This window comes from Ciconia boyciana, chromosome 2 (assembly GCF_034638445.1).
Source record: "Ciconia boyciana chromosome 2, ASM3463844v1, whole genome shotgun sequence".
In the NCBI taxonomy this organism is placed as follows: Eukaryota; Metazoa; Chordata; class Aves; order Ciconiiformes; family Ciconiidae; genus Ciconia; species Ciconia boyciana.
The window spans coordinates 58,388,086-58,413,007 of record NC_132935.1 but is presented as its reverse complement, the minus strand read 5'-3'; the positions used below and the strand labels follow the sequence as shown (position 1 = coordinate 58,413,007).

At 40.5% G+C, this 24,922-nt stretch overlaps 1 protein-coding gene across 1 annotated transcript; it reads right to left on the bottom strand.

The window, feature by feature from the left end:
• Window positions 1–1,388: 1,388 nt before the first annotated feature.
• Window positions 1,389–24,866, bottom strand: IMPA2 (inositol monophosphatase 2). The gene is made up of 8 exons (XM_072852767.1): window positions 24,733–24,866; window positions 16,902–17,035; window positions 12,294–12,398; window positions 10,871–10,916; window positions 8,425–8,533; window positions 4,800–4,908; window positions 4,473–4,624; window positions 1,389–3,617 (listed from the first exon to the last, which is right to left on the bottom strand). Exons 1-8 carry the CDS (start codon window positions 24,850–24,852, stop codon window positions 3,502–3,504), a joined length of 891 nt encoding a protein of 296 aa, XP_072708868.1. The 5' UTR covers window positions 24,853–24,866; the 3' UTR covers window positions 1,389–3,501.
• Window positions 24,867–24,922: the final 56 nt, after the last annotated feature.

The following is a 24,922-nucleotide window of genomic DNA, read 5'->3' as shown; positions in this document are numbered from 1 at the left end:
TAATTGAAGCCATTGCCAACGGGAACCAAATTCTAGATGAAATATGGAGAATACTGCCTGTGGGCCCCTAGGTAAGTGCTCCAATACACGCAAATTTATTTAATACTGTGAGATGAGCTAGTGTAATCAAAGGGAAAATATCAGTCCTTCAGTACGTATGAAACATGCCAATACTTGTTCTGTAAAATCTGACAAGCTCAACAAGACACACTGCAAAGGAATCAGCCACCGACCATTTTCCTGGCGTTTACAGCTATTTCCGCTCTTTATTCTACCAGAAAGCACCATTTGAGACCAGGCCAGCAAGCCTGGAGGTATAAAATGTTCTCCACCAGTGAGCCAGTGAGGGATGTGGACACGAGCTGGAATAGCTCCGGGAAGCTGAGCACCATTTGCTTACAGAGGGAGCGCTCGCTTTTCAGGGCACAGGCATCTTTGTGCCAGCGTTCACGGAGAAAATCTTCATCCGTCTTGGATGCCTAATTACAGATGCCCTTATGTACCCTGTCATGTATGTAGTGGAAAACATTTGCAGCATCTTACAACAGCTGGTAGGGAAAAGAGTCCACATGTTTAAGCATTTTGGGGGATTTAAGTTTCTGGCTAATGTGCTGCAATAACTGCGTTATGAATGCTCGCACTCACGTGGAGAGCTGCCGGACACGCATGCTGAGCAAAGTTTCGTCTGGCTAGCAAGAAAAAATGAAGGGAGGACAAACTCCAGTACAGTTCATTTCAGTCAATATGTGTAGTCAAATAGTTGCACTTTGAGAAAAACTTTGAACCGGCGTAATGTGGCACCATCTGTGAACGGAGCTGTCCTGCCTGCCCCCTCGCTACCCCCTTTGGTGCCTGAAGTCAGCTGCTCGTGGTGGCCAGGGGCTGAATTGGCTTGGGAAAACCATCTGTCTGTAAAATAATCCCTTTTTTGTTTACTGGGGTACTTTACAGGCAGATCACTTCACTCATCTGGTCCACTGGAAGGGTTCAGAAATGTTTGTACTGGCACACGGGCGGCAGAGGAGGTGGGGGAGACAGGATTGCTGCTCCACACACACACTGCCAGTTTAACACACTTGAACTACAGCCCAAATAAAAACCAAAACTGCACCCCGGGCACAAATGAGAACTTGTGAATGGGTTTCTGCACCTCTCCCTTCCCACCACGCTTGGCTCCCAGCTTGGCAAATCGCTGGTGTGTGCCATTGAAGTCTATGCATAGATTTCCCTGCTTTGCCGAGCTCTGGGACGCCAGAGCACACCAGCCCTAACTGGGTCAGAGACTTTCTTTGTATGAGCAGGCTGAGCTGCTGGGAAACCTCTCCGGAGCCATGCAGCAGCTTCTTGCACAGGCTCCTCTCCCAGAGCGATGGGGGGGAACGGGGTGAGGAGGGGGAGCGGATGAAGTGGGGCTGAGCTTCCACCACACTTGATCCCCTGCCAGCATAAGCTTCCTTACGGGGCTTACGGCCCCAGCAGAAATCTGAGTAAAGTCCCGGCTGCTCCCACGGCTGCCAAGGCTAAGCGCCCTGGGATCAGAGCAGTGCCACCAAGCTCCGCATCTGTCACTTGGATCTCCGCTGTGCTCAGAAAACGGGGGGAGGGCGAATAAGAGACAAGTGAGCCTATTAGTATTTATTATTTGTATTATTATAGCACCTCAGTGCCTAGTCGTGGACCAGAATCGCATCCTATTAGCACTGTGCAAACCCAGAGCCGAAGCACTATAGTCCCTGCCCCAGAGGGCTTACAATCTCCATTTCCAAACAGGGGGGTACAAAGAGATGGGGGGGGGGGGTAAAAGGGAGCAGTGACAAAACGTTGATCACTGTGATGGACAGCGCTGGTTTTCTGGTAAGAACCATCAGTTCTTAAATGCTTAGTTGGATTTAGACATTCTTCACACAGTCAATACTTTGTATTTCTCGTGAAAAAAAGCATCAAGAAATCACACGGAGTTTTACGTTCTATTCAGTGAAAAACATTTTTCTTTGCAAGAAACACATGTAAGGTTATTTTAAAAAAATATTGTTTAGTTTATATGTTCTAAGCAGATATCTGAACACGTTTACAAAGTCTACACATGCAGTGTATAAAGACAGTTGAAAATTTTTAAGCAACTTTTTTGGCTTATGCTTTATTTAATTTGCGCTCTTGCAAAAAAGAGATACCTTTAAATTCAAATTTTTAAGAAAAAAATAGAAGTGATTTCACCTCAACTACTTCTCTGGACACACTTGTATTTTCCCTGTGCTCATGATTTAAAAAATAATCTAAATAGAAATGATCACCTTGGTGGAATTCAAACCAATGCTAGTTACAAGGATAGAGAACAACTGTGTATTTAGGAAATGTATGTAACTGATTTTACAGGTTTCTCTGATCAAAAAGTGCGATTACAACTTTGTGCGAGAAGGGCATGTGATTTACAACTTTTTGCAAGCATATCTTATGTGCATATTTTTAATAACTTGCCTGTAAGGGGCCAAATCCTGCTGCTCTGCTCAAAGTTTCTCTAAAATCAACAGCTCCTTGACACTGTGCTCTAATCTGCTGGCCTCCTACTGTGTGTCATAGTTAATACTGTGAATAACTCAGTGGAGTTCAATATTCCTGGTTTTAACTAGAATTACTCTATGGTAGTAAGCGTTTGCAGGTTTGAATATCTTACAGAGTCCTGTAGGACAGTATGATTTATCCCCATGCAGAGGGATAAAGGGAAACAAGAACTAGCTGGACAGTTTGTAAAATCATTAAACATTTTCCATGATCAGCTCTGCTAGTTGCCATTTGGATAGCCCCTGCTGAAATCACCTAAGTAACCTATACTCTTCACCTGAAAATAACTTCCAATATTAGCTTTCTGCTATGCATTCTCTAAATTGCTGTAAACATCCAGGATACCCATATATATATATACACACACACGGGTATGTGTGTCTATACATGCATGTACATATATAAGTGTGTATATATATACACACACATACACATATGTACGTATACATATATATGGATATATAGCTATGACGTAGTTAGGAAACAATAATGTCATTTTTATTGCATTCTTAAGTATCATAGAACAAGGGTATTATAGGCACATGTCTTAACTACTTGTCCTTACTACAGTCCCAAAGCTCATTTACCTGAGATCTGCATCTGTAAAAATAAAGTTCCATTTTTAGCTGCATGTTACAAAAGACTAAATATCAGCCCCACAGATATGAAATTACAACTTAATTTTGAGACTAATTTACTACAAGTAAAATATGCTATCTTATAAAAAAGATACTGCGGAAAGAGATACATATTAAAAAGGAAACACGATTCTTGGAGGTTTAAAAATCTCCCTATGCCTTCCCACATTGTAATAAATTTATAAAAAATATTTGACACAGAAAATCTCCACAGAAAGTATCCTGCTGAAATCACATACCCTTTAAGCCACCCATCTTGCAGAAGTTGCATAGTTCAGGAGGGCAGACTCCATATTGTAAGTATTTAATTTTCATCATCCCGTCTGTAGTGAATAGTTTGTATTTCCTGAGCTATGAACATAGCCATCTCTCTGGTGCCTGCGGCAATCACTCGGCAGGACATAAGATCCAGAGGTCCCCCTGAGGACAAGAGGATTAATGAGAACTGTCTTACGTGATGTAAAAATGGCAATGTATTCTTAAAATATAAAGCGTGCTGTAATTAGATAGGTTCAGAAACACTGAAACAACTTCATATGTAGCTCCTTTTGGGGTGGGAAGGACAACCTAATTCAGCAACTCCTATCTGGAAATCTCCGGAAAAAAATGATTTCAGAAAATTCTAGATACAGTGCCAAAGTATGCAACAGAAGCAGCAAATGTCTAGATTTGTTCAGTATCCAACAATAAATGCAACATTCCCTTCTTTTAGCAACAGGAAGGGATAGAACAGAAATTAGTTCAATCAGCATACCCTTCTTCTTCACCCACAATATCTTTCCACAGTATCCACATATTGGTCACCAGTAAACCATTACTCTGAGATGTGTACCATTTAAATGAATAAAATAATAATCCGGAGACTGTGCTGTCCTTTCCTCCCTCCGAGTAGTTCCTAGTCATATACGTTCAGACATGTGCCTGAGAGTCCTCCTGTCTCGGGAGGCTGTCTCTGCCGAAATCTGTTTGGAGTCTGAGTGTATCTACCAATCTCCTGGGCTAGTTCTTTACTGTAAATCTGATGCTTTAAAGGAATTACTCGAAATACAGTTTGACTCAGAAGACCTTTGACATGACGAAACCCCAGGCTGGAATTACATCAGTGTGTTATGAATAACCAGCCAGAGTCTAGTGGCGAGTACAGACGTTTCTACAGAATATTGCTAGAAATGAGATAGAGCCACCGGAGAAGGACTGTACTGAGGTAACACAAGTTGCCCTGAAATAGCCACTCACTCCCCAAAAAGTCAATGAAAACAAGGATATTTTACTCACCTGAAGTGTCTATCACAGTGCCACCTGCCTCTCTAATAATGACAGTCGCTGCTGCCAAGTCCCAGCAGTGTAACCCAAACTGGTAATAGGCATCTGCAGCGCCGGATGCCAAATGGCACAGAGCCAGGGTCGAGCTCCCAATGACACGGACCCTAAACCCCGCGAGAAGGGGACATGGTAACGTAAAGCAGAAAATGCCTTTCATTTCAACCTATGTGTCGAGATCGCAAAACATGCAACGTACTTGTTTGGGGTGGGTTGTTTTGGTTTTTTTGTTTTAATGACTTTTGGTCACAAATGTGAGACATATAATATAAAATATCTTACCCGTGTGCTTGGGCCTTGAGCAATCTCTCAATGTTACCAAGGAACAATTTCAAAGTTGCAGGGTCACGTTTTGGACCAATTTCTGTTAAAATTAAGGCCTTCGAGATATCTGCAATGTAGGTAGTTGTTTTCATTAATTCAACAGCTTCCAGGTAGATTCTGGAAATTTGTTTTTAAATTAAACGCAAATGGACTTTTCACAGAAAAACAATTTTCATGTCCCTTTTTTTACCCCAAACTCTTTCATAGGATAAGGGACAACTTTGCATAAAAATTCAAGCAAGGCTAGATTTCTCATACCAAATGGTCTGATCTAAACACGCTTTTAAAAAAAAGAACAGGAAGATTAAAAACAAGAATGCATTCTTACATTCCTTCTCTTTCCATACATTGTTTTGTTTCATTGACCGGTCAGCAGTTAACTAAAAATAATCCAGTGACCTAGTAACTATTAATGATGCTAATCTAATCATATTTGAAAACAGCACGGTTCTTGAATAGGGAACTTTAATGTAATTTGTTAACAAATTATAAACATTTGGGAATACAGTGAAAGAAAAGTTTCTACCTAAATCACCAGTCACCCAGTAATAGCTCCTTTTCATTCTGACATTTCAAAGACTGAAGACACCTTATGACTGAAAAAAACCCCTTTCTTATCACAAACTAAAGCAGTATCTTAATTAATAATAATATATGAATGTTATATTTGTATTGTGTTCAGCAAGGGCAATTCTGACCTACAGCAGATGAGGATATCAGCCTTGTGTACAGTCAAAGGAGAGACTCACAGTGACTTGCAAGGTGTTGAAGTAGTCCTCACATGAGATCTGAATATTGCTAGTATATAACAAGCGTATGCCAATGTAGGTGGAGATGACTGATCAAATGCCAAGTGTCCCTGCTTCTGCTGTGCCAGATGAACTCGGAGGCGTTAAAGATATGACAAAACTCAAAGGTTTAGCAGTTGATTACTTACTAACTAGGCTGTGCCCAAGTGTCAGGTGTCACCTTCTACCCTGGGTTAAAGGCTAGGCATTCATTCAGATAGGGAATGTCTACCTGGTTATTACAGCTAATTGCATAAGTTGAAAATTCTTAGCAGAAGTAGCAAGGAGGTTTTCAAAAGCAAATTAGGCTGGAGTGAGACATCATTTAATTAAACAGGCTACCAATGAATTTAGTATTGCAGAGGAACATTATGGATTCAAGCAATGGGGTAAATGGTTGGTGAGTAACAGGTATGTAATTAGATTAAAAGTTACAGGGTATCACAAAGCTTAACTGTAGGAACATAGATTTAACAACCGCTTTTTAAATTACTGCATTAAAACATAGAAACACCAATCCAGGCACCCTGCAGGGTATTTGTTGTTTAGCCACCAGTGAAAACTCTGGATGGTGAAAGCAATCTGCCTTAGATCTTTTTGCATAACAGACCCAATTTATAATTACAGAACATTTAATGCACGCCTCATTGCTGAAATGCACCAAGCATTCACACCACACCAGTCATAGCTAGGTCATGACTAAGACAGTTGTTCTTTTGAGTTATTAAATGTATTTCTAATGCATAAATGGATCTCCTCAATTTTCATCAAGGCTACAGGTAGAAATTGGATGAGGAGACTAAGGCAAGGAAGAGGGAGGTCTCTGCTTAGGAGAAGGAGCTGGCTGATCACAAGCCTCGATGGAGTTTCAGGAATTCAAGGTACAAGAGAAAATTTACTGACTACTCCTCACTCTGATAGAGGCCAGAAAAGTAAGGAGACTTGGCAGAAGAGATTTAACAGTCATATGGATAGATTTATGAGGAAAAGACCAATTCTGTTGACCATAGAAGATTAAAACAAGAAAATATACTTACAGTATTAGCACATGCAAGGCCTGACCTGAATCTAAGCATGAGAAGAAAGTATCACTCAAGACCAAAGGGAAGATGGATCCTTCATTTAAGTGTATCCTGACTGCTTGGACTCCCATACCAGACCTCTACAAAATTTGGCATTGACAAAGAACAGCGTTTGCCTGGACTGTGATTTCAAATGATTAAATCTGAACAATGAATGTACAGCGTAGATCAATGTTATACAACAGCCGCATTTCCTGAAAACAAAAGGTATGAAGCAACATGACAGCCTAGATCTCCAACACATCATGCATTGGTGAAGGCTACCTGAGTTCCAGTGGTAGCTACAGGGAAACACACTCTCTGTTCCAGGGTTGGTTTATTTCCCTGAAGCCATAGTCCTTACAGGAAAAGAGCAACTGTGATTTTATACACTTAAAACATCAATAGAAGTGAGACTAAAGAAGATCCATCTTCACTGGTGAAATTGCCCACCACCAAATGATGTCTCTCAAAAAAAAAAGGAAAATTTCAAAGCATTTGGAAGGGCAGAAGGTCCATTTCCCTTGCTATGTTCTAGACGTCCACGTAGACTGGATGTCCAGAGAAAGTAGGACAAAAGTGGCATGTGCCAAAATTGTTCCTTGCTCAACTGGAAACCAGAGCTCTCTGACTGCAAAAGCGAGTGAGGCCATTTCAAGATGGCTCAGCCAGCCTAACTGGGAGCACCCCTAGTTTTCCTAATAGTGTCTGCCAGCATGGGCTTTTGTGGAATATGAGATATTCGAGTACTGACAAAAATGTGATGTATAATCAAGGATTAAAATCTTAGGGGTCACTGACTTTACAATTTGCTCCATCTCTCCAAATAAGGAGACCCCAGCTCACTATTAATTTAGATGAATAGTCAAGCTTCCCAAATTTCAGGTAAGTTTTGATGCAGGGTCTGCTTGGGGCACTACAACAAATCTGTATGTTAAATTGCTTGAATTTACTGTGCTTCAAGTTCATAAAATCTCTTATCGGGGTGAAATTTTTACCATCGCCTGTGTGCAATGATGTACATTTTTTGGCACATGTCTGCTTCTGTCTACATGGAGTGTTATGTTCTCCTCTGCATTTTGATTGATTAAAAGAAAACTTCTCTACACACATCTGATTATTGTTATCTATTATCATTAGGTAAACAGACAGATCTATGACTTGGTTTATCAATAAAAGAATTCCATTAAAGCATTGACTAAGTGTTGCCAGCTATTTGTATGTTGAAACATACCTCACACACAAAAGCAAGCTGTTAAAGAACCCCTAATGAAGCATGCATCCTTTACTTTACTTTACTGTTAGCATGTATGCCTACAGACATAATACACTTTATGATGTACAAGTTTATTGGAAAATAAGTGAATAACAGCCGCCATAGTACTCTGAATTTGATTCACCATTCCCATTGCATCTTGCTCATAAAAAGTTATGCCAGTGTACAGCTGGAATGAAACTGGTGAATCTACTCATTCTTCCTTATTTTAAACAATGGTTATGAAGCAAAATAATTTAGGATTATTTAAATAGTTCATACTCAGATGTATATCTTAAAAAGAAAATGAGGAAAGTTGTGATTTTTCAGAAAAAACAAACACATAACAACAAAGTTATCATGCAGGTGACATACTTTCCATCAGGATAATGATGTTCATTATCCTAATGATGATTTGCAACAACTCTGAAACAAAATTAACATATTCCTTTTAGAGTTCTAACAAAATCTAGACCAACCTGTCTCTTTTGATACCTGAAGCCTTTTGTCATTACAAAATGCCCCTTGACCTCTTCTACCAGTGTATAATCGTTCTTCAGTGCAGTGGTAAATTACACCAAATTCAAGCTTTAAGATTTTGAAAAGGAAAGAAATGAATGCAACTCAAATTACTCATCATAAATATAAACAACTTCTAATGGCAGAAAGATCAGCAATATTTTAATTGGTACATGTAATCAAAGATTATATTGATGCTAATATACTGGAATAATTTTACTATTACTGTGATACTGAGATATAGGTCATATAAAATTCCGTTTATAAAGAGAAGTTAATGCAATCTGTTTGTGATCTTCTGAACTCTTACTTGCAGCTTGTTTTTGTTCACATTAGAATGGATTAAATGCTAAGTTGATTACAAACTCAGTTGTATGTTTTTATTGAAAGTATGCAAGCCCTCTAAGGCCAGATTCTGAATGCTTTACTTTCACTGGTGAGCAGTTACACCTAGAATTAATCCCACTGACTTCAGCTGGACCCTGAAGATTTACAGCCCCAAATACATAGATATGATCAGTCAGGCATCCAAACTCAGAAGTCATGGCACACTATTTATTAACAGTGGATGCTTTTATATCCATTTCACCTTTCATGATGCATTTAATTTGCCCACCTTTTCAACCAAAGTAGCACACTCCAGTCACTTGTTCAAACATTTCTCTGCAAAATCCTTTTGTTTACACAAAAAAGTGAGAATCTCATGAAGTCACATGACTCCAAGAGGAGTTTGAAGAGAAATACCAAATACTGTGACCCTCAATGAAAACTTGAGAATGAGCAACACTGGAATTTTTGTGGGAGTATCTGTTTACCAATGAGAAGAAGGTCAGAATTTGACCCTTGATTTAGACCCAAGGTATTTAATATTTCCATTACTTTAATAGGTTTCACCAAAAGATTTTAAAGCACTTCACAAATTTCAATGATCAGCTCCTAAAATCACCCCTAGGTAAGTACTATGAGCAATATTTTATTTCGGGGTGGACAGATACACAAAAATGGAGTGACTTGCCCAAGGTCACAGAAGAAGTTGGTAACAAGGTCAGGAAAACATCTCAGATGTTCTAGACTCCAAATCTTTTCCTGCTGCCCTCCTCCATTCAATGTGAATAATCATTGGTGTTCATCAGAGACAATTCAAAGGGAATAGACTGTCCTCGCTCCCTACCCTGAGGTCCCATCTAAACCAAGGTTTTTTTTGAGGAACACACTATTAATAGACTCTTTCCCTGAAGACATCTGCAGGAATTTCTTCAGTACTGTTCAAGGCTTACATTCAGGCCAGTTCTCCTGTGTGTACTTTGGCTCCTTTTCAGCTTATTACTTTTTTCTGCTTTTCCCATTTGTTTACTGAGGGAGATTTAACATCATTCTTTATTTTTGTTTCAGCTTTGTTTAGTTTACATAACCCAAAATATGCAGCATCAAAATCATGATGGTGTTCTAAAAAACATAAATATTAGAGAAAGCTGTCTGGTAATAATATGTAGTATTCAAAAGGACCTTTGGGAATGAATAAACTTCAGAAAAGCATGGAAGTGTTTCTCTGCAGTTTCCATGTTTGAAAACTAACTAAAGAAGTATACAACATTATTCTGTTTAAATCAGTAAGAGCCACTAGCACATCTGAAAACTATGTTGTTATTGCACAGAATTCTTGCTGGCTTCACTTACAGCTATACATATATTTAAGATCATGGAATTAGGCTGAAAGAGGCACATCCCTTGGCAATGTGAATAGCTATTTCTTCTGTATATATCAAACTGTAAACCGGCAGCATCTGGAGAAAAGGCAGTAGCATGAACAAGTATAGCTAGGAAACTCAAAATGGCACATATGAAGGCTAGGTACTTTTTTTCCCCCTGTAATCAAGCTCTCATGTGGCAAATGTAGTTATTTTACTATGTTAAGAAAACCACAAAGGCAGATTAAATGAACTAGGCCCATAATTTTGCACTCTTCATAGAAATCAGTTCTGAATTGCCTGAAAGCAGCAGTTAGCTTTCACAGATACTGCTAGCAGGAAAGAAGCAATAATAATAACATAAGAACACTGGGAGATATGTTTAAATTATGAATAGGCAGAACTATATTTAACTCATTATGGTTTTGTCTTACAAAACCTTGCTCACACCAGTACTCCCTTTTTCCCCTCACATAAATCCTATAATATTTATAATAATTTGTAAGAATTGTCTTGTAATTGCCAGTTTGCATAAGTAAGTTTTGCAGAACTACGATTTTAGACTAGTAGAGTATGATCAAATGCATTTAAAAAGCATGGAAAAACCTGAGTAGTGGCTGATTTTTTTTTTTTAATTTTATTTTATTTAAAGTTCCCACATGGTTTTGAGGCTTCTAACCAGCTCTCAGGTACCCATCTTAAAGAACATACTTCATACCTCTTTGTTAACAGCAAATCCAATGCTCACTGCCACTGTTGGAAATCTGTGAAAAGTAAGAAATGAAGTATTACTGATGAAAAATCTCTCACCTTACTCCTTATGTAACTCCCTTAGGCAACAAAACCCCACATGGAGCTCTGTGATTTTACTTGTGTTGAAACGCTCTTGACATTGTACTATTTCTCCTTTGTCAGCCTCTTTAACTTTGTCAGTTCCTTTAAAAACGTAATTTAATATTGGAGAAGGCAAGAAAGAAACATATTAAGATATCAGGATTTTTATACTAAACATGTTGTATATTTTAGTGATTTTTTGATTTAGTGTAATTGAATTATCCAGTATAAAATCATTAATGTTGTTATAACAGGTCATCACTTTCAGAGCACATTTTGTTCAAGTTCAAGCATCTGAGACAGCAATTAAGTAGGATGGAGATACCTTGCTGCTGACATCAACATAAAGAGAAACCAGCTCCTCTACCCTCTCTTTTGTCAAGGTGATGATCATGTATTTAATTTGGTCCTTTTTTACTAAAGTGTAATTATTGCATTTTAAACAACTAAATAAATTCATTTCTTAAAGACACGTTTTAAAAAGGGCTGTAAAGTAAAGGTCCATAAAAAATTGCTAGAAAGAGAAAATTTCACTTAATTGCATGAAACACCAGCACATGACACCCCTCCACCTCCCCTTGAATTCTATGCAATTGCACCAAAAGTCAAGGAAATGTTTGGGTTTTTTTTATTATAACTGCAGTTATGTTAAGTCACTAACTGTAAGGCAGAACATATTTAAGGTTTTTAAGTAGAAGTATTACAAATAGTCATTAGTTTACAACTCCTAGTACTCAAATGATTAATTAAACTTTTGCATTTTTGCAGTCACGATCCCTAGATTTCTTTTTGCAGAGAGGCATTATAGAAATTTAAAACCAATATCTACGTACAACTTAGTTTTCAGTCCTACTCTACATATATGCAATGGTTGTACTTCCCAGGAAAAATGAAGCATTTGTATTTGAAAGGGAGAAAACACCACTACTAAAAGGAATGTGTAACAACCACATAAGGCATTAGGCCAAACGTCATCATAGCACAGCCTTGTTCCTCCAGTTCAGCTCAAGTCTCTGCATGTTAATGTGCGGTTATATATAAACGAGCTGTGAGTCAAGAGCTTTGGGTCATTAAGCAATCAGCAGAAACTTTATCTTACCTTTAGATAACAGTATAGAGCTCTCTCCAGCACAAACACACAATCCCTCAGATACGCTACACAAGGTACAAAAAGATAAAGGCATGACTCCTACTTGTGAGTCAAAGGAACTAATCTACCACAGTAAAACACCTTTAAGTGGAACGGAGGATTTGTGAGAAGCTACATTTTGCTTTTCTATGTATCTCCCAGTTGACTGTCCACTTACCTGTGCACAAAGTTGCACGTTCCATCAACAGGGTCAATAATCCAGGTTGGACTGTCGGTGAGGACACATTTTGAGCCAGCAGCAGTGGATTCTTCTGCAATAAACCTGCATTTGGTGTGGAGTAAAACAAATGTCCCAGAAAATTGGCTTAGATACGTGACTTGGAAAGTCACACTCCATCTTTCTGTTTCTGAAGAGATACTTAATTTATATATATATATATATAAATTTTTTATATAAATGTATATGTATGTAAAAACACACATTGCTTTTTTCATTTGGGAATGGGGAACTTTCATAGAAACTTTGAAGGAGAGTTCTCAAATTTATAGCATACTATTTTACATGGTAAAAAAGAACTCCATTTATGTTTGCTTTCCCAATATACCATTAAGAAAGTCATGAAAATGAATGCAGAAATGGATCTGAACTGGCATCCCTGGAACTCTAGAAAAAGTCTTTTTTATGCAGAATATAATTTTATGGGTTAGGCCTGTCTCTTGCAGTAAGTAATATAAACTGCAAACTGTAGCTGCTTCTCTTTTGCAGTCAAATTCAGTCAGCAGGAAATAATGCACTCTTAGAAAATCCACAATCTCACTCCTACTTGAATTTTTTACAGTAGTCTGACTCAGGAAATTAAAAGGTTTACAAAGCTGAACTTTCTTTTTCCCATGACCCAGAGAAAATCAACAAATTAATTTTTTTGTTTGTTGTTTGGATGCACAAGGCGCACATTGAAATCTAAGCTCATCTTCTGTTCTGTTGTTCTGTCCCAATTTCTTTTAGTAGATATGCTTTTTTTTTTCTCCTTTTTCCCTGGGAAATGAACATCCAGTTCTGGCACAATTCCTGCTGACCTTCATTATCCCTGCTCTCCCATAAACTGCTCAGGGTCTGTTTCTGTAAGTGCTGTGCAGGTGCTGCTCTCACAGATTTGAATAATATCCTGTCTGTACAGAAGGTGCAGAATCAGAGTGCTAGTACTGAATGTGGCTTTTGGTTTCACATTCGAACAACTGGTAGTGGTATTCAGAGTTCGTGCAAATGCTTGAAGACACAAAAAGCTTCTCTCGAAGACACAAAGAGAAAAAAAATGGATAAAAGACAGAGAAAATGTCTTTTTGCAGAAGCAGTTGCTTCCCTAGGACTAAAGTAGCAGCTATTTTCTTCTGTGGCCTCAACATGTACCACATGATGCCACATAACACTTGCAACCACGAGCTTAAAATGTTCTGCAGACAGCACAGGAGGAGACTTCTTGAATTTTGCAAATGCTACTTTGCCTTTACCTCCGTAGAAAGGGACTATTTTGATGGCATGGTATGAAGAGGGAAGTCGGAAGTGTTTGTTACTATTTTCATCTCCATTAAAGATAACAGCTGAAGGATGAAGTGTTAGCGTGCAACTGAGAAACGAAAAAGACTTTAACAAGTGTTTGGTATTCTCAGTCAAACATAACACTTTGCAGACTCTTTGCTCTAAATATTGCATTATTTTGTCTTGTTGGTGCTGTATCATTTGACTTTTGCTTTTACAAATCTTGTAATTAGCACCTAAACCCAACCGTATGCTTTGGCTGCGCTGCTGGCTGCAGAGGAAGATCATCTTCTTGCAGATGGAGCACCTTACCTCCCATCCCAGATTGTCCATCCTCCCCATAAGTTATGCCTCTGCTTTAACCCCCTGCCAGTTCCCCCAGCCAGAGCCTGAACTGTAGCCGTTGTCTTGCCAGTCAAAGAAAGGTGAAATGGGAACCTCTTTAAAGACAAAAGTATTTCTGTGTAAGGTGCTTTGCCCTCAAGTATCCTAAGTCTTTCCCTCGCCTTTTCCTTACTGCAGGGTGCAATGCTGCAGTCCACACATACAGAAATGCTAACGTGAAGCCAGGGCACAGCAGTGCCATTGATAAAGTCTTGACGTCCAAGAACAATTTTTCCAAAACGGATGTAGGACAAATTAGGTGCACATTTTATGAAATTTGGGCTAACAGGTTAAAATAAGCCCCTTGCTGTTATACAGTACTGGGTACTGTGAGAGGCCTGCAAGGCCAACATCAGATGCTTTGCTCTATGGCTCTCTGTCCTGTAAAAACATGCCAACTAAGCAAAATATTCAGCCTGAAGTACTGGAGACCAAATTTTAGGAACAGCTTGAGAAGTGGGAGGGGTAGCCATGTTATTACAGCAGTTAATTTAATATGCCAGCCTGCCAGCTCTATTGACCTCTCTTCAAATCTGGATTAAAGTTTTCTCCCACTGAAAATGAGTCCAGTAATTTTAGCCTAGCCTTAGTGGACATCTGTTCATACCACGGTGCCACTCTGAAATTCATTGCTGGAACAGCAGGGAAACGGTAGCACAGCATAAACTGCAGCAGGAGTGATACCCAGTCGAGTGCAGGAGGTTCTAACCAGGGCTGTCCCTCACCTATCCCCTTATGGGGTCTGAGGGCAGAAAGCTGGGCAGATAGAGTTGGATGTCACCCTCCGTAATGGCTGTGTCCTGATTTTAATGTCTACAGGATTAAGGCCACAATTAACACCAAAGATGACAACTTGTGTAACAGTAACACAGGCAAATGGTACGATAGCCTTTTTCAACCGGCAGCCCCTGATATTCTGGCTATGCCTACCCACAACTCAAAGATGTACCAGAAAAAAATATCCTTTTGAAAAGACTCACTTGGAGCATGTCAGAGTACCAAAGAGTGGACAAAGATGAAAACTTGGGTGAAGCACGAATGAGGATGATACATATCACTTAGGCAAGCAGAGAGAAGAAAGAAACATGGGACAGAATTACCTTTTTGACAGGTTTTCCTAATATTTCTCTTTACTTCTGAGTACATTTCCAATATTGCAAGACTCATCACTGCCACAGTGCAAATCGCACAGATTCTAATGAGATGCCTTTTTGTTTTTCTAACTCCTAAGGTACATTTTTTGATTTAGAGAACATAAGAATCAAGATGATTTAAAAGAAAAAGAAATAACAGAAATCTTCAATGATGCTTTCAACAACCAGATTAGGGGAAAGACTGAACACAATTTAAATGATCTTCTGATGTTTTCATTGCACTTTAAATTAAACCTTGATTGCTACTGTGGACTCCTCATTGCAAGTGTTTTAATCTAGTCTAGTTAAATCTAGTTTTAACATATTGTTTATTCTAAATGCATTAACTCTCTGAACAAACTCCAACCAGAACCAACAACCAATATCAGCAAAAAATTGCCTTGAAGAAATGGCAATTCCTTCATTTGCTTCTAAAGTCATTTGCTTCTAAAGTTAACTGTACAGAGTTAATAAAGTTAGAGATTTTTCAGTTCCTAGGTCTATGTTGACCTTATAACTTTTGTTCCCATTCTGAGTAACTCAAGTGCTTCTGATGATTCTCATTTTATGTGAAATGTGTATGTTTTATGTTCTCTGCCAGACTGTTCAAGGAAAAAAAACCCAACCTAAGAGTGGAGATGAGAAAAGAGCAGAGCCAGCAATAGTAGAAGGAATATTACACAAATAATAGGCTTGTAAAGCCTGGCAGTCTCTTGAGAATTGCGGCCAAGAACCACACATTATGCTCTACAGTACTGCTTCAATATGTGATCACATACAGCATGTATTTAGAAAGCCATATTTAGTATATAATGTTCTTTCTACTCCTTCTTATGGTGTTTTTTTTTCCAGCAGCATCGCCAACAATCAGATTAGTAGCTGAGCCCTCCAGATTTTCATCTTTGTTGATTTCTGCGCAGCGCTAGAGTGCAAGGCTCATCTCCATCAGAGATGCACGCAGTTAGAAGGAAGTCATACAGTATTTAAGGGATACACAGGCTCTGCACTGGCTCTGCAGGAAGATGAATTTTATCCTTGTGGACTGAAGTCAAATGTGGAAATCGATTGCAGAATCTCTGCATCAAACCAAACCCAGCCAACTAATACAAAACCTCTCTCTAATCTGTGCATGTGCTAGGAGTTGTTATTTTCAAATTGGCCATAATAATTCAAGGGGAGTCAGCAGTCTGATCTATTTTTAAAACCTTGGGTCGACACCCCATATAGTAATTTATATCCTGTTTATGTATACGCATCAAATGATGATAAACAACCCTGCTTCTCACTGATTTTAGGATTCTGCACAACACAAGGTAAATGTGATTAAGTATGATACTTGTCCTGATCTGGCAAATGCTTATGTGTGATGGCAAAAGAAAGTGAAGGAAAGGTCTGCAGGATGGGACCTTTGCTATCATTAATTTTAGCTATAATTTAACAGATATCCTTAGCATAATTCTTATACAATAGAGAACAGAACAGTATTCTGAAAATCATGGAGATTCATATGAAACCTTCATACATGATGTCCCTACAGGGGAAACATTACTATTAAATACATATATTAAAAAACAGAGCTATTAGAAAATATGAAGTACTAAGTATAGGGAAGTGGTACTTTTTTAAAAAGGAGTCCTATGAAAGTGTCCAGCAGCAATAGGTTAATATGTAAGAGATATACAGACTTTTACAATTACCATTAAATGCCAGTCAGATATACAGCTCTTAAAGGAAAAAAGGCCATCAATAGTTTCTTTCTATAGGCACTCACCTGTGGGAGGGAAACTTCTCTTTCAGAACAGAAATAATTAAATTTTCCACAAAATGATCAGTTTCTGTCACTAGATCTGCTGCAGATGTCTTTGTGGACACTTGTTTTTCCTCTGTTAGAGCTTTCCTAATAATCTGAAACAGAAGTTCACAAATCAGATTTGTTGGCCATTCATCCTGTGCACACTAAAATAATATATTTACTGAAAAATTATAGCTAATCCTGAAAAACAATTGTAGGCCTAATTCTACCAGAGCCTGTTCTAATTCTTCTGACTAAAAATCAGTCTGAGATAATGAGTAGTCTTTGGGAACATGGCATTTTGAATCACTCTGCAAGAACCTCTCTTGACAGTTCAGAAAAGGATCGATGAATGGGATGCAACTAATGGAATAAAAGGATGATGGCAGTCATCATGATTTAGGAAATTACAAAAAATACACGTAAGATAAGAAAGAGCCTTGAGGCTCAGGAATTTTTCATGGAAACCCCTTTTTCTTTTTTTTTAATTTACAGAGCCAATGCCCCACTGCTCTCTTACCTCAAAAAACATGCAATAAGGCAAACCCCATTGGTTTCTTTTTTTGCCAACAAAGACACACAAAGCTTATTTTTTCTGGTGTATATGGATTTTTGGAACTTCAAGTGCTGACCACCCATTAGTTCCCAAAGAACTGCTATATATTTAACAAAAACAAAAATTTAGACTTTTCCCCAGATGTGGAACCAGTGATCTAACCCTGGATTATCTTCTGGAAAAGTCTTTATCTCCTTTTCAAGGGTTTTACTGTTATAAACTCAAAACTAAACCTCATCAAGTGCAAATGCACATGTGGGAAAACAGTTAATAAAAGCTTTTCCCCAGTTTTCCCATTTTCTTTCTGTTTTTTTTCCACTCATTCATTAAAAAGAAAAATAAGGATGAAGGATGATAATGCCCAACTTGCAAAAGGAGCTGACTTATTTTTTAACCAGTGAAAATGATAAACTATTTTAGATTAGAACCACCAAAACAAAGCAAAAATTAAGCACCAGTTATTTGTATAGAATTATGTTAACTAAAGCCAGCAGCAACAAGACCAATATTCCAAGTCCCTTCTAAAACTTATAAATTTAAATTGTTTTAACTAAACTTCCATTGATCAAAATATTTTAAAACCACCTGAAGAGAAATGTTTGATGACCAAAGAAAACAGTTCTGCTGTATTATACATGGGAAAGGGTACCAGCAACTCCCGGATTTCAGTCTCAGCTCTTGGTTTTCGTAGTATGAAATACTACATTTGAAGAGTGTGCTGATTGTTCTGACAAGTAATGGATATTGCTGACTGTTGCCTTAGTATGGAAGGTATCTGGACTAAGGTTTCTCTTTCATGAGCTGTAAAACATTAGTTATGCCTATTTACTGAGCTTGTGAGGGCAGGTTAATACTTTTTGGATTGAGATCTTCCTAAAGTTCATTATTGTATGTCAAAATATTAACCACACTTAATCTTTTTACTCCCCTCAATGCCCTGCATGGTTTTCTTGATGGTTTTACTACAGAACCATAAAAGCGCAGCTCTAGGAAGGCCCTCGGGCTCCTCTTTGGTCCAAAGCAAAATCCAAAACACTCCAACCATCTCAGCGGTGCATTCTAAAAAACTGCTATGCTGATGCCTTTTATTTAAATTGTTCTTCTTTACTTTTATATTGCCTACGTATAAGTAAATGCTTAGAATTGGGCTCAGAGCTTCACGTAGTCAAATAGATGAGGAATACTACTTCTCATTTCCTGCCTTAAACACTCCTTTCAATAGAGAAGATTTGAGTTCCTTTTTAGCAGTGCCATTTTCTTGAATCCTATTCAGGTTTAATATATAGTGGATTGAGGAGATTTTTGCAGCCATTTAAATCAGCACGTGCCGCCACTCAGCAGGGGAGTGAGATCACACCTGAGCCTTGCTGCAAAAAGAGCGGAGGTGAAAGCTGTCTCCCTTGGATGTGCTCTGCAATCAGTTGCTTTTCATCGTGTGCTCTGGCACTTGATCTCTCTTTTTTGAATACAATCCTTTGCATCTCTCATCACTGAATTTAATATTTTTCATTTCTGATCCTTTTTCTGGTTGTTCATGAGCATTTTGAACTTGATTCCTGTCCTCCAAAGTGCTCACCGTTCCTCTCACTTTGATCGGTTTGTAGGTTTTATATGCAGGGTGGTATATACTCTATTCTGTTATTCAGGTCCTTCATAAAATACTGAATATTTATCAGGTCCAAAACTGGATTTTTGCAGGATCCTACTTGATATGTTTCACCAATGTGACAGCTATTAAAACTACCCTGGTTTCCCAGAGGGTTCTGTAGTAGCCTTATAGTAACCAGATTCACAATGTACTTACATGGAAATTACAAGCAAAAACTCTTATCAAAAGCTTTTCTAAAAATTCACCACTTCTGTACCTTCCACTATTGCCCAGCTCTCTGTCAGCAGGAGGTGGTTACACTGGTTGATGTGCCCACCATCAAACAAAACCCACCTTGCCCATTGCTGTGGTGACCTGCATGTGCCAACCTGAGGCTCCAGTCACTGTGGAGGTGGGAACAGCCAAGGCTGTGACTCTGATAGGACGCGGTGGCTGAGGGCCTTCTCACCCATCTCCTCCTCAAGCCACGCAGGCCCATGCCGAGGGGTCGTGACACACATTACTCAGCCCTGCAATGGACTGCTTCTCCCCAACTCTTGTGCGACCGGTGCGTTGGGGTGAGAGCAGGAGAGGAGTCATGATGCTGTGCTGAAGTCACCAGGCACAAATGAGCACCACATCTGTATTAGCTCACCTGCGGTACCAGGTGGTGCTGTGGGATGGATGGGTCCCTGCTAATTCTCTGCCTCGTATGAAGGGTCTGACAAAAGGGACTCGTACGCATTTGCACCAGCTTGTATGGGTATGCAGTCCAAGCCGGAGTCCCACACAAAGATCACATTCCCTGCATCATTGATGAAACAGCTTTTATTCTTCACAAATTTATCAAATAGCCCAGAGTGGTCCAGAATTCAACTTGTGTTGAATAATCATAGAATTGTATAGGTTGGAAAAGACCTTTAAGATCATTGAGTCCAACCGTAAACCTAACACTACCAAGACCACCACTACACCATGTCCCTAAGCACCTCATCCAAACGTCTTTTAAATACCTCCAGGGATGGCGACTCAACCACTTCCCTGGGCAGCCTGTTCCAATGCTTGATAACCCTTTCAGTGAAGTAAAATTTCCTCATATCCAGTCTAAACCTCCCCTGGCACAACTTGAGGCCATTTCCTCTTGTCCTAGCACTTGTTACCTGGGAGAAGAGACCGACACCCACCTCTCTACAACCTCCTTTCAGGTAGTTGTAGAGAGCGATAAGGTCTCCCCTCAGCCTCCTTTTCTCCAGGCTAAACAACTCCAGTTCCCTCAGCCGCTCCTCATAAGACTTCTGCTCTAGACCCTCCACCAGCTTTGTTGCCCTTCTCTGGACACGCTCCAGCACCTCAATGTCTCTCTTGTAGTGAGGGGCCCAAAACTGAACACAGTATCCGAGGTGCGGCCTCACCAGTGCCGAGTACAGGGGCACGATCACTTCCCTCATCCTGCTGGCCATGCTATTTTTGATACAAGCCAGGATGTCATTGGCCTTCTTGGCCACCTGGGCACACTGCTGGCTCATATTCAGGTGGCTGTCAACCAACACGCCCAGGTCCTTTTCCACCAGGCAGCTTTCCAGCCACTCTTCCCCAAGCCTGTAGCGTTGCATGGGGTTGTTGTGACCCAAGGGCAGGACCTGGCACTTGGCCTTGTTGAACCCCATACAATTGACCTCGGCCCATCGATCCAGCCTGTCCAGGTCTCTCTGTAGAGCCTTCCTACCCTCAATCAGATCAACACTCCCGCACAACTTGGTGTCATCTGCAAACCGTAATCCGTAAAAATCATCTGCCTACAAAGTGTTAGAGCCTGGTGCCTCAGAGTACTTCAAGAGCATCACTCCACTCCTTTCCTTGCAGAAGCCTTACGATAAGGTCTGTAGATACCTACTGAAATTGCCTGGTCTTCCCAGCTGGGCGTGGATCTCCATAAAAGTCTCTCTCTAGGTAACAGGCAGCAGGTAAGTGGAAGACCAAAGGAACTACAGGTTGAAGAAATGAAAACAGCTGATTGCTCCTTATCCCTGTTGTACAATGAAATTTGCAACCAAGACGCTGTATTTTGGCTGTAAATGTATTCCACTAGGCTTTACCACTGTCTTATAGGTTGTCCCTAGATTATGGAGATTTTACAGCAAGTTCTAAGCAGCCGATTTTTGGGAGCATGGTTATTTAGAGCAGAGTCACTTAACACTTTTAGTCCATGCTGCCCCTCCTCTAATAAAGAATTGGCTAGATCTTATCCCAACACTCTGCTTGGAGCTTTTGGGAGGTTATGCAAAGCGAGGGGCATTTACACCAGTACATGCATGAAGACCACATCATAGAGCAAGACCCATTGTGCCTGCTCCCTTCTTTGTTTGCCACGGAGCAGGGGAAATGGAGATGCAAGGGCTCAGTGCAGTCATGGTCCTGGACTCTTCCTTTCCTAATGTCTTTGTGACACCAAGTCATACAAAGGAGAATGGAGAGGACAGAGGGCTAAGATGCCTTCTCCCCCAATACCTGCCAGGACAGCCACCTAATGTGAGGTGCTCATGTTAGATATTTCATCTCACCATACTGCTTGCACTCACCACACACTTCTGGGAGCTCCAAGATGGATTTACTTGCTTGCAGTATTGTCCTGAAATATTTGCTCACTGGTAAAATCTAACATCTAGATAAAAAGCTTAACTACCTGCAAATAGTTTAGGAAATACTGATCCGGTTTGCTAAAAAATCTGTCCATGTTCCACAGAAAATAGCCTAACAATATCCCCTGGGAGCAAATATGGGGAAAAAATTCTTGGCTTTTTAGAATATCAGTGGAAATTTGCCTTTTTTTGTGGGATTCTGCTAGGTCTCTTATGCCTCATAAAATTATTCTCTGGAAAAAAAAGAGGAAACGAAGTAGTGTGGACTTCAACATGCTAGCTTGTAGTCTCAGTTTCTTAGACTTGTTTTTCACCCGGATGCACACCTACTCATTTTGGTGAAGTTTCTCCAACTGTAACTGCAGAGAACTGTGCAAATATTACTTAGTGCTCTCAATAGCATCAAAGATGCAGAGACTAGTTGTGCCTGCTTTTCTTTAGCAAAAAGTCATATTAAGCCAACGGGCATACTCTCATGAACATAGCAAACAGAGTTTACTCGCGGAAAAAGCAGAAGAGAAGTTTGAAAATGTGCAGTTATATGTGGCCTTATAGGGCAAATTAGACATAATTTTAATGCAGGCCAATTACAGAGATTACAAAACCATGGCTATTCTCATTATGAAATAGCCATATATATTGAACGATAGCCTGTGATATTTCGTAAAAGTAATGGAACTAAGTAACAGGATGGGCAAGAGGGGCAATGTTTTTAACCTGGGAATAGAAGTTACTCCAGCAATATCACTTTTGACACATATTCAAGCAATCATTTCTTTATTGGCCTTTAAAGTTTAGAAGAAACTATTCCACAGCATAGATGCCTATCTGTTGGAAAGAAGATATATTTTACTTACAGTCATGAAACATGATGCAATATAAACCAAACAGTCATGTAAGCCAAAAGAGGAGACCAGGAAACTGTATTACTGGTTAACTTCTCCTAGAAATCCAAAATCTTGACTTGCATGCCTTTCTTCACATTGGCCTCTACACCAAGACTCTTGTAGACACTTTCTAATGATTCCAAGCCTTCCTAACCTGCCATGGACCTGGGAAATGGAGGGCCTTAAAAGAAAGGCTGGAGTGGCAAAATTTCATGCAGGGGTGGAGACAGCACTCAGATCTGGAGAAACAGAGAGTGCAAGCAGATTTCTGGAGATGGAGGCAAAGGTGGAAAGGTCTGAGGGATGGGAAGAGAGGCAGAGGAAAAAGATGAACTTGACCAGTGGAACTGACTATTTTTGGTGACCAAAATAAAACTCAATTTTATCAGTCAATTTTCAACAAAAATCCAGTCCCATCAAGCCTATGTTACACTGCATTTGGTGTCCTTATCTCTAGCTTCTTTTGGGAATAGCTGGAAGTGGATTGACATTTAAATAAAAGATACAGCCCTATCTGCACCTTTTCTTCCACAAGGATCCCTGATGTTTTTTGTAACTAAAAACATTCCTTAACATTACAAAGTTAACAAAATCCCTACCCAGTTCCAAAGTCCTACTTAAACAACATCCTTGACTGGTTTACATTTGGCCTGCCCAGGAATCTGCCATTTCCTGCCAGTTGCAAGGTAGCGATGGCAAACTGTGAACTAAGAAGATGCAAGGATTAATCTTCTGGTATGTTTATTTCTTCCAGGAAAAGGTGCTCAGCTGTGATCTTCTGGTCGATTAAAATGGCTGGAGATGGTTACGGCTGTCTTCACAAATTGATATTTTGAGAAATAAGGTGTGGAAGCTTGAGCAAGTCATGAGAGTCTTTCTTGTGAAATGGCAGAATGAGTATGCTGGAGAAAGTCCCATTTGGAGAGTCTGTGAGAGCATGACCTGTCATCCCGATTTGGATTATCCATTTATTCCTTGTATTATTGAAACAAGTCTCCTCTCCTCTAGCATGCTGTTCATCTTTGTCTGTCTTCTACTACAGAGAATATATGTTTAATAATACATACTAAGGAAAAGTTACAGGTCCTGGCCTCAAGATAGAAAAGGGGGCTCCTTAAATCATAGTACAGGTACAAAGTGTGTTTCAAAATATAGCAGAATGGAAACAGAAGAGAAATACATGTTGCTGAGGTTTGTGTTTTACCCAATTTCTCATCTGAGCAATCTGCTGATCCCACTTCTTGGCTCTGTTAGAGTCTGTGGAAGTTTTGCTGCTGCACACAGTGGGGCCAGGATGTCTCCTGAGATGACTAACCTTCTACTGTGTCGAAACACGGATCTTAAACAAGCTACTAGAGATCTTTGCAGAGCCACAGCTGATTTATCTCTAGCAAGCGAATTTCAGTCACTCTGAAGACACTGGCATAACAAGAAGACAAAACCTCCCTGTCACGACTATTTTTCTCTGCACAAGCTGTTAAAAAACAAATGCTGGTATTGTAATGGGTAAATACACAATATTCTGGATAAACGCACAACAGCATAAACCCTCAGCTGTACAACCTTAGCATCGCAGCATGCTCCAAAACATTACAGTAGCAGAATAAACGCTTGGCGTATATTTGAAAAAGTTACTACAGCACCTTCACGCTGACAAATCTTTCCACCTTTTTTTTTTTCATTAAATAAAAATACTCCCAGTCACAAACCAAATCTGCTTTCACCTGAAGCGCCTCCTCGTCCTTAACGCTGGATGCAGCCGCCAAGGGAAGCGGCCCCGGCTGCCGCCACCCCTCCCGCTGCAGCGGGAAGCGGCCGCGGGCTCCGGCAGCGGCCCGGCTGAGCGGGGCACAGCCCGGCTGAGCGGGTGCCGAGCCCTGCCGCCCTCCTCCTCCTCCCCAGCTCCGCTGCACCAGCCAAGAGCCCACACGGCCTCTCCTCAAAACGCCCGGCTCTTTTTCTTTTTTTAATTCAGAAGCGCACCCGGTACAACCGCCCGGGAGAAGGATGCTCCAGCCGCGGGGCAGCCCGACCCGCCCCCCCGGGCCCCTCCGCGGCCCCGTCCCGCCGCCGGGCAGCGTCCCGGAGCGCAGGGCAGCGCAGCGGAGCGGAGCGGGGCGGGCGGCGGCGCGGCTCTCACCTGCCCGGCGCGGAGCGCCAGCTGCACCGCCACCTCCACGCACTCCTTCCAGGGGTCCTCGCCGCCGCCGGCCGCCGCCGCCGCCCCCCCTTCCTCCTCCTCCTCCTCGCACGGCTTCATAGCGGCGGCGGCGGCTCTGCTGCCCGGGGCAGGGCCGGGGGGCGCGGGGAGCCCGGCTCCCCGCCGAGGA